The sequence below is a fragment of the Orycteropus afer genome, unplaced genomic scaffold (assembly GCF_000298275.1).
Source record: "Orycteropus afer afer isolate SDZICR_OR568_19922 unplaced genomic scaffold, OryAfe1.0 scaffold00583, whole genome shotgun sequence".
Classification (NCBI taxonomy): domain Eukaryota; kingdom Metazoa; phylum Chordata; class Mammalia; order Tubulidentata; family Orycteropodidae; genus Orycteropus; species Orycteropus afer.
This window is the reverse complement of record NW_006922170.1, coordinates 1,424,080-1,438,598: the sequence shown is the minus strand read 5'-3', so window position 1 is coordinate 1,438,598 and position 14,519 is coordinate 1,424,080. Positions and strand designations below refer to the sequence as shown.

Here is a 14,519-nt window from a genome sequence, read left to right as displayed (position 1 = left end):
TGGCAGAAGTTGCTGGAAATTTCTCTTTGGGGTAAGGTTGCCCAACTCTTTGAATATACCTAAAACCAATAAACTGTATACTTTAAAAAGTTGAATTTCATAGTGTATAGATTTTATCTCAATAAAGCTGTTAAAAAGAAGACACTGAGGGTGAAAAACAGATTATCAACACAAACCATAAACTCACTGCCATCAAGTCGAGTCAAATCCGACTCATAGTGACCCCTCCTTGGGTTTCCGAGGCGGTATCACTATGGAAGTAGATTGTCCAATCTTCCTTCTGAGGAGTGGCTAGTGGGTTTGAACCTCCAGCCTTCTGGTTAGCAGCCAAATGCCTTAGGCATTACGCCACCAGAGCTCCTTTCCAACTCATAGCGATCCCCATTGGGTTTCTAAGGCTATGAACCTTTACAGAAGCAGTCTTCCTCATCTTTCTTCCATGGAGCAGCTGGTGGGTTAGCAGCCAGATGCCTTAATCACTGCACCACAAGAGCTCCTATCATCACAAACCATAGGAATGGCAAAAATTTTTTGCACTGATGTTTCACTCAGAGATTATTAATATATATTACTTCCACAGAGTTGCCCAAACCAGACTGTCAGGTGACATTTGGTGTTTTTAACAGGTATGTATTAAACCAGAATGTCGTTTACCTGTTGCCTACCTCCCTGTCCCCATTTATTCAGCAGTTTAGTTCTATTATAAATGGTTACTCTTTCTTGTCAGTTTTTAGAATGTAAACAAATCTATCACTCACAGCTTCTAGTTACTGCAATTTGTATATTTCAGTAGATCCAGTTGAGTAGAATTAGGCTTAGGAGCCCTGGTAGTGCAGTGGTTAATTGCTTGCCTGCTAACCAAAAGGTCAGAGGTTCAAATTCATCAGCGGCTCCATAGGAAGAAGATGTGGCAATCTGCCTCCGTATATATTGGAAACACCCTGGGGCAGCCTGATGAATGGATTAAAATGTGGTATATGCATACAGTGGACTTTATTTGGCCATAAAAAGGACTGAACTGCTGATGCGTGGGGAAACACCCTCAGGCAGCAGTTCTACTCTGTCCTATAGGATTGCTATGAGTCGGAATCAATGCGATGGGTTTGGGTTTTTGGGTTTAGTATCCCCTTTTCTCAGTTTTTGGTGTAATTTTCAAACAAAAGTCAGCAAGCTATCAGTAAAGCATACAAGAGAAGGCTTTTCATATTGGAAGTTGTTAAGACCAGGTGACCTCTATCCCTGAGGACCTTTCCAGGTCTAAGGCATCTACAATTCTAAATCATTGATTGTATAAGAAAAAAAAGAGAACTTACTATTTATTATTACAGGAAATACTTATCAAGTATACAGTCTACGAGCCTAGTGCTATGCTAAGCACTGTCCATACTGGTGGAAAGGGAAAGAGAGAGATCATAGGGTTTTAGGTTGAGACATGTTACGCTAACCCTTGACACACAGAACAAACATACTTAAAACAAATGTTTCCAGTGGTAGATGGCACAAATCTCCTCCACTTTCTTTCCCACATGAAAATGTGACACAAAATTTATTTTTATGGGGAGATAACTGAAGACAGTGCTTTTTCTTTTTTTGTCTACTGGTTATCTTTGGAACACTGGAGCATTTTAGTTATAAAAGCACAGAATGTTCAAGCTGAAAGCAATGTCAGAGATCAAGTCAATTCTTTTATTAAATGTTAGAGATAGGCAATCTTACATTGCAGGGTGGTCAAGTAATATGCCCAATGTTACATGACTAGTTGGTGTTAAGAACTGAGGAACCAGTCAAGTAAAGGTCTCCAGGGAGTCCTGACTCAGCCTGGTCCCAAGTTCTGTTCCAGAAAAGGTATTAGAAAACACTGTAATTTTCATTAGCTTTAAATGTGTGTCATATTATCCACAGTGATTTAAAATAACTTACTTCCAATGCATAATATACCGGTTTGTCTCTGCCTAGTTTGTAAGCCACCGTGGTCAGAAGGCCATGTTCAGAAAATACACACTGTATGGAATAACAGAAAGAATTTTCAGTAGTTAGGAAAATAAAAAGATAGCATGAGAATGTTTTTTCAAAGCTAAAATGACCCAGATACAAAATATTTCAATAGATTTGCCAATTTTAAGAACAAATTATAAATAAATTTTAACCGTCAAAATGATCAGTATTAAAAATAACAGATTTAAACTGTACAAAGTTTATTCCTTCTTCTTAATTAGAGTTGTATTAAGAATCTGATAAAGTCCCAGTCTAGATATCCCCAAAACATAATTAAAAACACACACAGAAAATTCGAAGAATGTGAAATGGTTCTTACTTAAAAAAACACAAACTCACTGCTGTCAAGTCTGTTCCAACTCATAGCAACCCCTCTTTGGGCTCCTGCAGTGGTATCTCCATGGAAGTAGATTGCCCAAACTTCCTTCTGATGGGTGGCTGGTGGGTTTGAACTGCCAGCCTGCTGGTTAGCAGTCAAATGCCTTAGGCACTATGCCACCAGATCTCCCATGGTTCTTACTGTTGTTGTTGTTATGTGCCGTCGAGTCAGCCCTGACTCATAGCTATCCCTCCTTGGGTTGCTGAGGCAGTATCAGCCCCGACTCATAGCAATCCCCCCTTGGGTTGCCGAGGCAGATCACTACAGAAGTAGGATTGCCCAACCTTCCTTCCAAGGAGTGGCTGGTGGGTTTGAACCGTCAGCCTTCTGGTCAGCAGTCAAGTGCCTTAGGCACTATGCTACCAGAGCTCCTATGGTTCTCACTAGGTCCATTCAAATTTATGGCTTTTATTGAATTCTAAATTAAAGCCTGTTGTTGTTGGTTGCCGTCCAGTTGATTCTGACTGATAAAGATTAAATAAAAGGTCACAACTCAAAAGTAACTTAACAGCAAATTATGTTCAGATATTACTTATATGAACTTAAAGGAGACTTTTAGCAATCTTTTAATTTGGGAAAAAAAAAACCAACCTTATGGCCTGTATTACAAAGTAAGAAACAGCCTGTTCCATACCTATAGTTGAGGGGGGAGAATGAATAGTATGACAATTTTATTAAATTACAAAACATTAATAATACAAATAATCTAAACTGACATTTAATTTAGTGCAATAAAAGCCATTTTAGTAAAGTTCTAAAAGTTACACAAGCACCATATACTCCTTATCGGATAATATTTTAAAGATCAATATATAAGAAAATGTACTTAGTATAATTTTAACGGGGAAAAAAAAGTAGGTGTAGTATTTAGCATGTACTCTGTTTTAGCCCAGGGCTATGTTTATAAAACACCAATGAAGTAAAATAAATTCTCTGTTTGGTCATGGTTGGTTGCATTGCTACTAATAAACCACATGGAGTGAAACATCATGGCTAACAGCCATTCACCAATGGAACTGTCAAGCTTAATGCAACCATAACTAACAAAATACACTATTTTCTGGCACAGAGAGGAGGCCAGGTCACAGTGTGGGAAAGTGTAGCTCCAACATGGGACAGGAGTGCCACAAAAACGGGAGGCCCACCTTTCCCATTTTCTTTGCAGGACAGGGCATTCTAATAGCAGTGGAATAATCAGCCATAATGTAACCCACTGACTTGGAAGAGCTGAATTTATGTTGTGGCAGCCTTATTGGTATAAACTTTGGACTCTGCAACAAGTCTGGCACTTTGACATTAATGAGTAGTTTTGACTTGTGTCAGACAGATATGCGGCCCAAACTGATACCATTATGGGTCCCAGGGAAATTATTTAAACAGAGTTGGGATAATCAGGTAGCTTTCCTGCTTGAGTTCAAGATTTCTTCCTACAGGCCTTGCTCTACACATCATGATTCTAACTGTAGTGGTGACCTTCTAGCAGGTGACATTCCAGAAGCTGTGGGAAAGTGTCCAGTCCAGGGGCTGGCAGAGATATCTTAGCAGAAGCTACTATGAAGTCAACAGATGTTGTTAGCTGTGTATCTCTTGTGGAACAAACAAAAACTGCAGGAAATTTTTCCAATAAACATTTTTCCAGGCACCATTGTTGTGAATAAGGATTAGTTAGCTGAGACATTTTATCTCTTCTCACCCAATATATTCTCAGCCGCTTGATGAATAGCTGATACATTCAGGAAGCATGACATGAATGAATATAGGCAATCCCTGGATTACAAACAAGTTCCGTTCCTAAATCTGTCTTTAAGTTGAATTTGTACCTAAGTCAAAACAGTTAGGTAGGGTTTGTATCTAACATGAGTTAGTCGAATGTCTGTCTTAGTATATAGTATGTAGCATACCCTTTTATGCATAAAAAAAACTAAAGAAACATTTCCAGACACACCAAAGCATCTTTAAGATAGTATAGTGATAATAGTAATAATAATGTTTTGATGTGCATTGCAATGTAGCAACTGCTGTTATGAACCATTGTATATACCTTGAATTTTTTATGTAATAGGCATTATGGGGCTTGGTTCACTTTTAAGTCAGACCTTAGTAACACAGGGTCTGCCTGTATGTAAATTTGTAATGACACCTGTCAAATAACACTAGGTAAGGACAATGAATAAGGAGTTCTGGTGGTACAGTGGTTAAGGCATTTGGCACCTAACCAAAAGGTCAGTGGTTTAAATCCACCAGCCACTCTGCAGAATAAAGATGAGGCAGTCTGCCTCTGTAAAGATTTACAGCCTTGCAAACCCAATGGGGTTCACTATAAGTTGAAATCAACTCAATGGTTTGGTTTTGAAAGGACAATGAATTTCCCTGATATTTTAAACCCTGAGACTGAAAAGGCAAATGCATAGATCAAAATTTATTAGTGGTTACCAGGGATGGGAAGAAGGGGAAAAGGGGGAATCATTGTTTAAGAAGTAGTGACTTTCAGTTTATAGTGATAAAAAATTTGGCAATTATTATGGGTGATAAGGAGCTCTGGTGGCGTAGTGCCTAAGGCATTTAACTACTAACCAGAAGGTTGGTGGTTCAAACCCACCAGCCACTCCACAGAAGGAAGACTGGACAATCTACTTCTGTAAAGATTTACCACCTCAGAAAACCAAAGGGGGTTGCTATGAGTAGGAACTGACTTCATGACAGTGAGTTAGGTTTTTGGTTTTATGGTTGATGGTTGGACAATATGATTAATGTAACTGACATCACTAAATTGCACACCTGAGAAGTGCTGAATTGACAGATGTTTTGCTACATATCAACAATAAGAATGGGGAGGAAAAAAAGAGGCAAAACCTCTACCAATTTAGCACCCATATAAACACTCTGTATAGTGAACAGCTGTATATGAGTCTCAAAGTACAAAGTTGATGGAAAGCCTCAAGGAACTTAATAAATCAAAGTGAATTCTTAAGTTAGTATACTTGATAAGTTGTGGTTAGTTGCCATCAAGTCACGTGACTCATGGCATCCCTGTGTGTAACAAAATGAAACACTGCCCAGTCCTGTGCCATCTTCATGATTGTTGGCTATATTTGAGTCCATGGTTGCAGCCATTGTGTCAAACCATTTCACTGAGGGGTTCCCTCATTTTTGTTAATGTGTATTGTCAATGAATGAAGAGAGTCACATTGCTTCATTAGACCACAACACTCAAAGCAGTACAGTGGCAATTATTTTCCTCTTAGAACTGTATTATTCTTTCCTCACTACACCAAAAACCAAAACCACCTGTTGCCATTGAGGTGATTCTGACTCATAGCAACCCTATACAACAGAATAGGGTTTCCAAGGTTGTAATATTTATGGGAGCAGACTGCCACACATCTTTCTCCCACGGAGTGGGTAGTGGGTCCAAACCACCGACCTTTCATTTAGTAGTTGAATGCCTTAACTACTGTGGCACCAGGGCTCCTGCTTCTACACAGGAGTCAAACATATATGGTATGGAGCTTTCAGCAAATATGGGGGGGGGGGTCTATCTCTCCTTCTTCAAGATGGTCCTGTGTTTAAACATCCTAGAAAGATGTCTGACTTTGAAATATCTCTTGTCTCCTTTTCTAACATCTGTGAAGGTAAAGACTGCTTGCTGTCCTTCATGATTATTAGCTCAGGACTGAGCAGCCTAGAGAGGTGTGCCAAAGATGATGAACAAAATGCGGGTGAGTGGCCCTGGGTGAAACTGTGAAGGAGGTCAAAAGGCCTTTATTCCACTCACTCAGTGCCTCTGGTAAGGGAGATGAGGCATCTATCGTAGGTTATCTTTCTTAAAAATGAAATTTGATGCTCAGATAATGCATGTTCATTCATTCTCTATTAGAACATATAGATAAAATCAAAAGTAAAATTACCATCACCATAATTCATCCCAGGACTCTGAACCAGAGAGATGTTTCCCACTGAATTCTGAGCTGTCATATTCTCCCTGCTGAAGTTAAGAGATTTGCTAAATTTTCAACTCCAATCTCTCTAACTTCTTTTAGGACTTTGTTCTGCCTATCAATTAACCCCCATTTATTTAAAAACATCCTTGTCTTCTCTGTTCAGGCACTAAAGAATCTTCTCTGGTCTTATTATAACTTAAAAATAAAAACAAACAAAATCCCTAAAACTTTGCATAACTCTGTTTTAACCTTACAAATCTACCTCTCTTACCATTGCTTGATGGTTGCATTTTAGGAAAGCATCTTTTGTCTTCCTATGTCTGTTTTCTACCTATCTGTATCCCTTCTGACCATTTCACACCTGGCTTCCATCTTGAGCTTTCCACTAAAACTTCTGTTAAGGATTGAATTATATTACCCCAAAAAGATATGTTGAAGTCCTAATCCTTGTAGCTATGAATGTGACCCTCTTTAGAAACTGGGTCTTTGAGGATGTTATCAGCTAGGTTAACTAACATGAAGTCACGTTGGAGTAAAGTAGGTCCTAATGCTAAGTGACTGATGTCCTTATAAAAGACATCATATATAAGAGCCAGAGAGATGATGGTCATGTGAAGATACAACCCAAAGAATGCCAAGGATTGCTGGCTATCTCTAGAAACTAGGAGAGAGGCATGGAACAGATTCTCAGAGCCCTCAGAAGGAATCAACATGGTTAACATCTTGAGAGTGGACTACTAGCCTCTAAAACTAGAAGACAGTAAATTTCTGTTCTTATAAGCCACACAAGTTTGTGGCATTTGTTATAGCAGCCCTAGGAAACCAATGCAATTTCATTCTTGGGGATCACCAATGAAATCCAAATTTCTATGTCCAATAGTCTGCTCTCAGTTCTCAGCCTCCTTGACTTTTCGGTAGTATTCTGTGCTGCTGACCATGCCTCCCTCTTAAATAATATTTATCCTGGATTTCTATATTCGTGATAACTACATTCTCATCTGTTTTTCTGACTTTCCATCTCTGTGTCTCATACTTCTTCCAAATACGTCCTCTACTTTTATGTATCCTTTTTCTTGGTAATTTCATCTAATGGTACTGCTTCAAAAATTACATCTACATGTGGGGAAATACAAAATCTCTCTTTTTATATTGAACTCATTCCATGTTTCCAAATATGTGCCACAAATTATGTTCCAAACAGAAATTCTTCTACTCAAACCACCTAACTCAAGCGCCACGATGTAATTAATACCTTCTTCCTCTTTCTTTCCCTTCCCACCATACCCAGTCATATCCACCCCAGCCTCCCTTTCTTATACCCATGCTCCTTAATCCATACCCTCAACACTAGAATGCTACTGTAGTGACCTCTTTCACATTCTCTTTGCCTCTAGTCTCTCCTCAAGTCTGACCTAGGACTTCCATATTATTAACTATGAGCTGCAGTCATTTCTGAACACCAGCTCATAAACCTTCAGAAGTTTCCCACTGGTTTGTCAAGAAAAACCTCCTCAGGGTACTACAGACAACAAACATAAACACTTTTATATATACAATACTGTGTTTTATCAGTGATAACAAACAATCTATGAGTAAATAGATAGGTAGACAGGCTGAATGATCAGGTATGTCCAGGCAAAAGGGAATAGACCCATGACCATATACAAGGTTGGCAGACAATATTTCTATACACGTATCTGTATGTGCTATAAGAATGTCCATATAAATAGAACTAATGGGATACAAAGTTATGATAACTTCTTAAGCACATTCAACCACCCTAATGGAGGAGTTGTTGGATCTGTGGGCTTGGGACCATAGTCACAGGGGACATCAAGCTCAACTGGCATAATATATTACACAAAAAAACATTGTTCTACATCCTACTTTGGTGAGTAGCGACTGGGGTCTTAAAGGCTTGCAAGCGGCCATCTAGATGCAGTAATTGGTCTCTCCTCGTCCAGAGTAAAGAAGAATGAAGAAAACAAAAGACGCATGGAAACACTTAGTCCAAGGGACTAGGAGACCACGAGAACTCTAGCCTACATGACACTGATACCAGAAGAACTAGATGGTGCCTGGCTACTACTATCAAACACTCGCAAAGGAATCAGCGTGGGAGATCCTAGATAAACTGGGAGAATAATGTGGAACAAAACTCAAAATCATAAAGACTAGGCTTACTGGTCTGACAGAGCGTGGTGAAATCCCCAAGACTTAATAGGTTAACTCTCCACCCAGCCCACAGTTACTCAGCTTCTGCCTCTCCTCTTTGTGTTCCGTTGCCACCTCTGCCTTGTCCCCACACCCTACACTCAGTTTCAGTTTCTGTCTTGTTCCTGCTCCCCACCCCCCATTTAATTTCTGCCTCTGCACTCAGTTCCCTCCCCACACAACTTATAGACCCATTAAGGATTTCTTCTTTTGAAAGAGGCACTCTACCTCCCACATTAAAACACTACTTAGGTACCCTGCGGAGACAGGCTGGGTTGGCTAATGCTGTTTTAAGCCTCAGCCCATCTGTTGGGGCAGATGATTCAATAAAACTTATTTTTTTTTTTTAATTTTATTTTGATTTGGGTGAAGATTTAGAGAGTAAATTCACTTTTCATACAGCTAAAACTTATTTTTTAACAATTCACTCTGGCCTGGTTCCTCTCTGCATCGGCTGGCTACCTAACTAGATTAGGGCCCCTAGTTACCAGTTACCCTTCAGGCCTAGAATTGAACTCACTCCTGTGGCTTCCAGGCAAACAACAGACAGGCACATAGGGTGAATATTTTTACACCAGGTAGATAACACTCCTTAGAACAGTCAATCATGAAAGAGCAGAAGGGCAGTATTTGTACAAGGAGATAACTCAGGGGGCAGGAATTCACAGGAAAGAAGGACACAGGGAAGATGTAACTACAGGGAGGAAGTGGGAAGAGAGCTGTTACATTGTGGGGATTACAGTCAATGTCATGAAACAAATGGTGTACAAATTGCTGTATGGAAAAGGATAGCTCTGTAAACTTTCACCCAAATTACCATAAAAAAATTTTAAAAACTTCCTCAGCCTGAAATTCAGAGCTGCACAACATGACCAACCCATTTCTCTAGCCTTGTTTTCGGCCACTTCCCTACCTTGATCTCCCTACCTTGATCTTTTATACATTCTCTAAATAAAGTCTTCAACTTCCTTATTTGTACCTTTGTCCAGTGTTCCCTCCACTTGCCAGTATCACTTATTTTTCAAAACATCTCTTCACTAACATAATCTTGTGACTTTTCTTCCTTCCCTTTGAAACCCAACAGCATTACTTCAAAGTTTCTTATAGCACATAAGTTTGAATTGATAATGATTGTGTATTTGTGTTCTTTCTCCCCTTAATAAGAAATATGACACCAAAGATCTTAATTCCCTCCTCTAATCTGCAGTTGTTGCAGATGCACTCAACAAGCACTCTCTAACCGAAAGTCATCATTTAAGGATGGCTGATAACACCTATGGGGGGGCAGTAAAGAAAGGAGGAAAATAGGGCAATTTTATTGCGTGCCTACTAGAGTCCTATATTCTGTGCTAGATAACATCGGATTTACTAGCATTTGTATTTCTAGCAGAGGAAGAAGGAAGGGTATAAACAGTATTTTTCTCGTTTCTCTTGACTCTCACTTCAACTGTCTGGAACCCAGAATTCAAAGAATCTGTTTCCAAACACATGCTTACTCAAAATATCCTGACAGTAACCTCTGGTTACCATGACCTGCAAACAATTTTTATATCACCTCTCCCAAAAAACCTCTCTCACAAATAATGTCACACTCACCCATGACTGCTCAAATTGCCAGACTACAAGAATATTCAATGTAAATTTGTTAGACATTCCATTATTCACAAAAGAACTTCTAAACTGCCAAAGTTAAGATGAGAGAATTAGGAGATTCTCAAGATATGATCAGTTAAATGTAGATAGTTTCCTGCTAGGTCTATGGAAATCTTTTCTTAGGGAGATAATAAAGTATGGCGGTTAAGAACCCTGGCTAAGTAATGAGATAGATATGGGTACAAATATCGCTTCTTCTGGTTACCAGCCACGTGATGTTGCATAAATTAGTTATTCTCTCTACTTCTCAGTTTTTTCCTTTATAACATGGGGATCTTAGTAGAATTTCTATGAGGATTAAAAGATATAATGTGTTTAAAGGACATGGTGCATTATCTGTAGCACAATGTCCATTTGCTGGGCTTAAGTTATAATTACAATTATTTTTCAACTTTTTAAAGCATATTGCGTTTTTGTTCATCTAGATACATATCAGTAGGTATTGTTTTAATGTCTAAAATGCTACTTTCTAATAAGTATGGTTAATGATGTAACAGAAAGAAAGAGCTCCCGATTTTATCAGAAGGGTGGATTTGGGATTTGGTTCTGATTTGCATCAGTACTATGATTTTAGGAAAGCCACTTAACCTTTCTGAGCATCTGTTTTTCTCATCTAAAGTGGGAGTGATCTTACTGCTCTCAGATATGAGGCTTGTCACAGGCTCCTCACCACTTCCCCACCTTCATCTTTTCAACATTCTCTAAACACAGTCTTCAATTTCTTCATTTGTACCTTTGCTTAGTTTGATTAGTGACTAACAAGGAGATGAGATTAGGAGAAAAATGCACAAAATCTCCATTTCTATCATTGTTTCTGCTGCTTGTCAAGGGAAAAAATTGAGATAACAGGGAGAAAGCACAGTGCTAGGAAAATAGTTCTGAGAATTCCATAACAATATAACTTTACAATTACAGTGAGAAAGACTTAGGCAGGAATAACACTGAAAATTATAGTTTAAATTATGGTTCTTTCCTACCTTTTCTCCCCTATAAGCATGTCTGGTCATTGATACTTACTTTAAAGCCTAAATTTAGTTTCTGGGATGGAAAAAGATAGTATATTTTATAAATTAAGGCCTTTGTTATGGATTGAATGGCATCCTGCCAAAATATGTGCTGGAATCCTGACCCCTACAGGGATGGAATTCCATTTGGCAATAGGGCCTCTTTGTTATGTTAACAAGGGCTTATCAGTATAGGGTGTGTCCTAAACCCAATCATTTCTGACTTCTCAAAAGAGAAGATGAGACTCAGAGACACGCATAAACTAGAGGAAAGACAGACCCCAAGAAGGTCTATAGAAGCTGAAAGAGACAAATATCTTCCCTTAGAGCCCACCAAGAAGGAGGAGAAGAAGAAGAGGGCCTTCTTCTAGAGTCCTGAATTTAGACTTCCAGCCTCGGAAACAGTCAGAAAATAAATTTCTCTTCTTTAAAGCCACCTACTTGTATTTGTTACAGCAGCACCAGGAAACTAAGACAGTTTGCATAAACTTCTGCAGTATGTTCTACGTATGATCTGAAGTGTCTTATTCAAATAACTGAACAAGTTTACATATGCATATTGGACTTATTAAGCTATTGATGTGTAGCCTGAAGAATTTCAAAAGCTTCTCCTCATTAAAAGCACCAAGGGGGAAGAACAAAACACCATTTTAGTCAGCTAGAGGTTTTAGGTCTGTTTCTTAAATCTTAAACTCACGTGTTTTTGGCTTGTCCATCCTGAAAGCACATTTGTCCCACTAATGCAGCAGACTGGTCCCCCAAGCACTGAAAGTATAAATGACAATAAAGAACATGGACTAAAACAACATTAAAAATTTCCTATTTAGCATCATCTTAAGATTTCTTTTCCCTTTTTTATTTAGCAAGGAATGAATTTTCTATGTTTCTTGCATTTGTTCCATTTGGCCCTTTTCCCATTTGTTAACAGTCCTACAAGGTACTATTAGGTATGGGAAGGGAGAGTTAGAGAAATAACTCATTAATTTATTGAAAGATTCTTAATGGCCCACACCGTGTCACATAAGAACAAGCATTAGCCCACTTTATTGCTGTAACTTGTTTTCTATGGTTTAGGAAGGGGCTGCCTGATTTTTTAAGATATAGGAGGAAAGTAGAGTACCGGTAGGGGTGGAGATTAGCAGGGAAATGTTTAGTGATGAAACTTACCCCGGATATAGGCACACCTTCCAAGGCCCCAGCTTTCTAATGAAATTTTAAAGAAGGATTATGAATATACAAACTTTTGGCATTATTAACATAACTGCAGCATGAATCAACACAAATAAGCAACATGCTCTGGCATGTGGGCAGACAAGACAAAGCAAGTGTTTTAACTACATGAGTGCTACAGAGATAGATGCTACTATTCCTAGAATTACAAGAAGAGACATGGCATTATAGAAAGAACATGAGAATAACGGACTGAGAGTCAGGACCTGGGCTTCACTCCTGGTTCCGCTGTTGGTTAGTGGTAAGCCACAGAGCAAGGCAGCTGAAACCTCCTTAGGTATCTGTTTGTTTATCTACATAATAGCGGCTGGGTGGCTTGATTGCTGGAGTCATTATCAGTACTATTGTTATTAAGAAATGACTACCTCATCCTCTAGTATTAACATATAATAGCTGTCAAAGTAGCAGTCAACATATTTGTTTTGAAAGGCTGCAGTTTAACAATACTGCTTTCTCTTCAAACTGCTCTTGAGATAAGTAAGAAATACAAGTTTTCAGGTATTGGAGGTATTCTTGAGGTTTAGGTAAGCAAGAGTTAATTTATATTAAGAATAGTGGTTTTTGTTTTTTGTTAAAATATGGCCAGCACTAAGTGGCTGACTCTGTACTTCACCAAACTTGTTTAAAAAACATATACCAACACAAAGCAATTTTTACTGATATTAAGAAATTAGAGGGAAGAAACATGATCCTTAAAGTATGAAAGATCATCAAACTAAAGCTTTGAACTGACTCCTCAGTCAGTCTGTCAATTGTGAGCAAGTCTCCCAGCCTCTGGGAGCTTCAGGCTCCTATCTGTTTAAAGAGAAGGTAAGAATAATATCCACCTCACAATGGTTAGGATGAGAAGGAAAGAAGAACAAATATGGGGAACCTTTTACAAAATAGAAAACACTCCTCTAGATCTCTGGTATTATTTTCTTTCTTTCATGCTCTCTGGTTAATTCAAGACCTACCACTTTTATTTACTGTATATGTTGTTGTTGAGTCGGACCTGACTCATAGCGACCCCTCCCTTGGGTTTCCAAGGCAGTATCACTACAGAAGTAGATTGCCCAACCTTCCTTCCGAGGAGTGGCTGGTGGTTTGAACTGCCAGCCTCTGATTAGCAGTCAAGTGCCTTAGGCACTACACTATCAGAGCTCCTAGTCTTTGAATATCTGAACCTGGATAATAAGGGTAAATTTTATAAAAGGCTAAAAGGGCTTAAAGTAGATTAATAGGAAACCAAAGAGAGTATATATCTTAGTATATTTAAATATTAAAAAAGAAAGTCTGTTTATCCTTTTGAAATTGTAAAAATATCGGTAGGATCTACTATGTGCATTCAGTCATGTAAAGTGCTCCTTTCTTCTTCATGGGGCAAGCCCTCTGCAGGATTCCTGGGAGCATCCTCTGGTGAAGCATGCAGAAAAAGTGACAGTGCATTTCCAACTAACTGGTCTAAAAGGCCAGTCAAGTGACCATTTAAGAGAGATGTTTAGGACGTTTAAAAATTGTATCCAATTTGCCTGTTATAATAAAAGCTCAAAGCACATGACAACTGTACTTTGTAATGGGGAATATGAGAATTTCTGGTTCCAGGGACTGCCTTTTTTACTTTAGAAACACACTTTTAGTCTTATGGAAAACTTACAAATAAAAATGATTAAGTTTTTTAATAAAAAGACAAAACAGAACACTAAAACTTGAGGAGAATGTAAAATAAAGTGGAGGCTCACAAAAACTCTAGATACTTCTGTTTAGCAAATGGATGCCTGCTTGTCTAAACATAAATGGAAATGCACTGTATCTTTTCCAAATGAATGGGTAGCATAATTGGTGGGCAACCTACTCACCAGGCTATGAGAGATTTTCTAAAGTCAGCAAGGGGGAAAAAGGGGGACAGAAGCATAATATTTTAAATACAAGAGAAAGCTAGTCCAAGTAATTTTTTTTCCACATCCTTTGAAACTATTTCTCATCAGTAGTCTTTTCCCCTCACCCAAGTCAGTTGGTTGGCAGCTATGCAATTACTGACGCATTTTTATCATACATAAGCATTGACTATATACTTCCCTTAAGAAATTTCATGTTGCCTTCAAAAGCTTTATTAGATTTAAA

At 38.5% G+C, this 14,519-nt stretch overlaps 1 protein-coding gene across 1 annotated transcript in view; it reads right to left on the bottom strand.

Annotated features, from left to right (window-relative positions):
• Window positions 1-14,519, bottom strand: part of GK (glycerol kinase) — a 74,417-nt gene that overhangs the window by 12,243 nt on the left and 47,655 nt on the right. The window contains exons 9-13 of the mRNA XM_007956205.1: window positions 14,255-14,272; window positions 12,354-12,389; window positions 11,884-11,951; window positions 2,966-3,008; window positions 1,921-2,001 (exon numbers count right to left, since the gene is read on the bottom strand). Coding sequence (XP_007954396.1) covers window positions 1,921-2,001; window positions 2,966-3,008; window positions 11,884-11,951; window positions 12,354-12,389; window positions 14,255-14,272 — 246 coding nt within the window. The remainder of the gene's footprint in view (window positions 1-1,920; window positions 2,002-2,965; window positions 3,009-11,883; window positions 11,952-12,353; window positions 12,390-14,254; window positions 14,273-14,519) is intronic.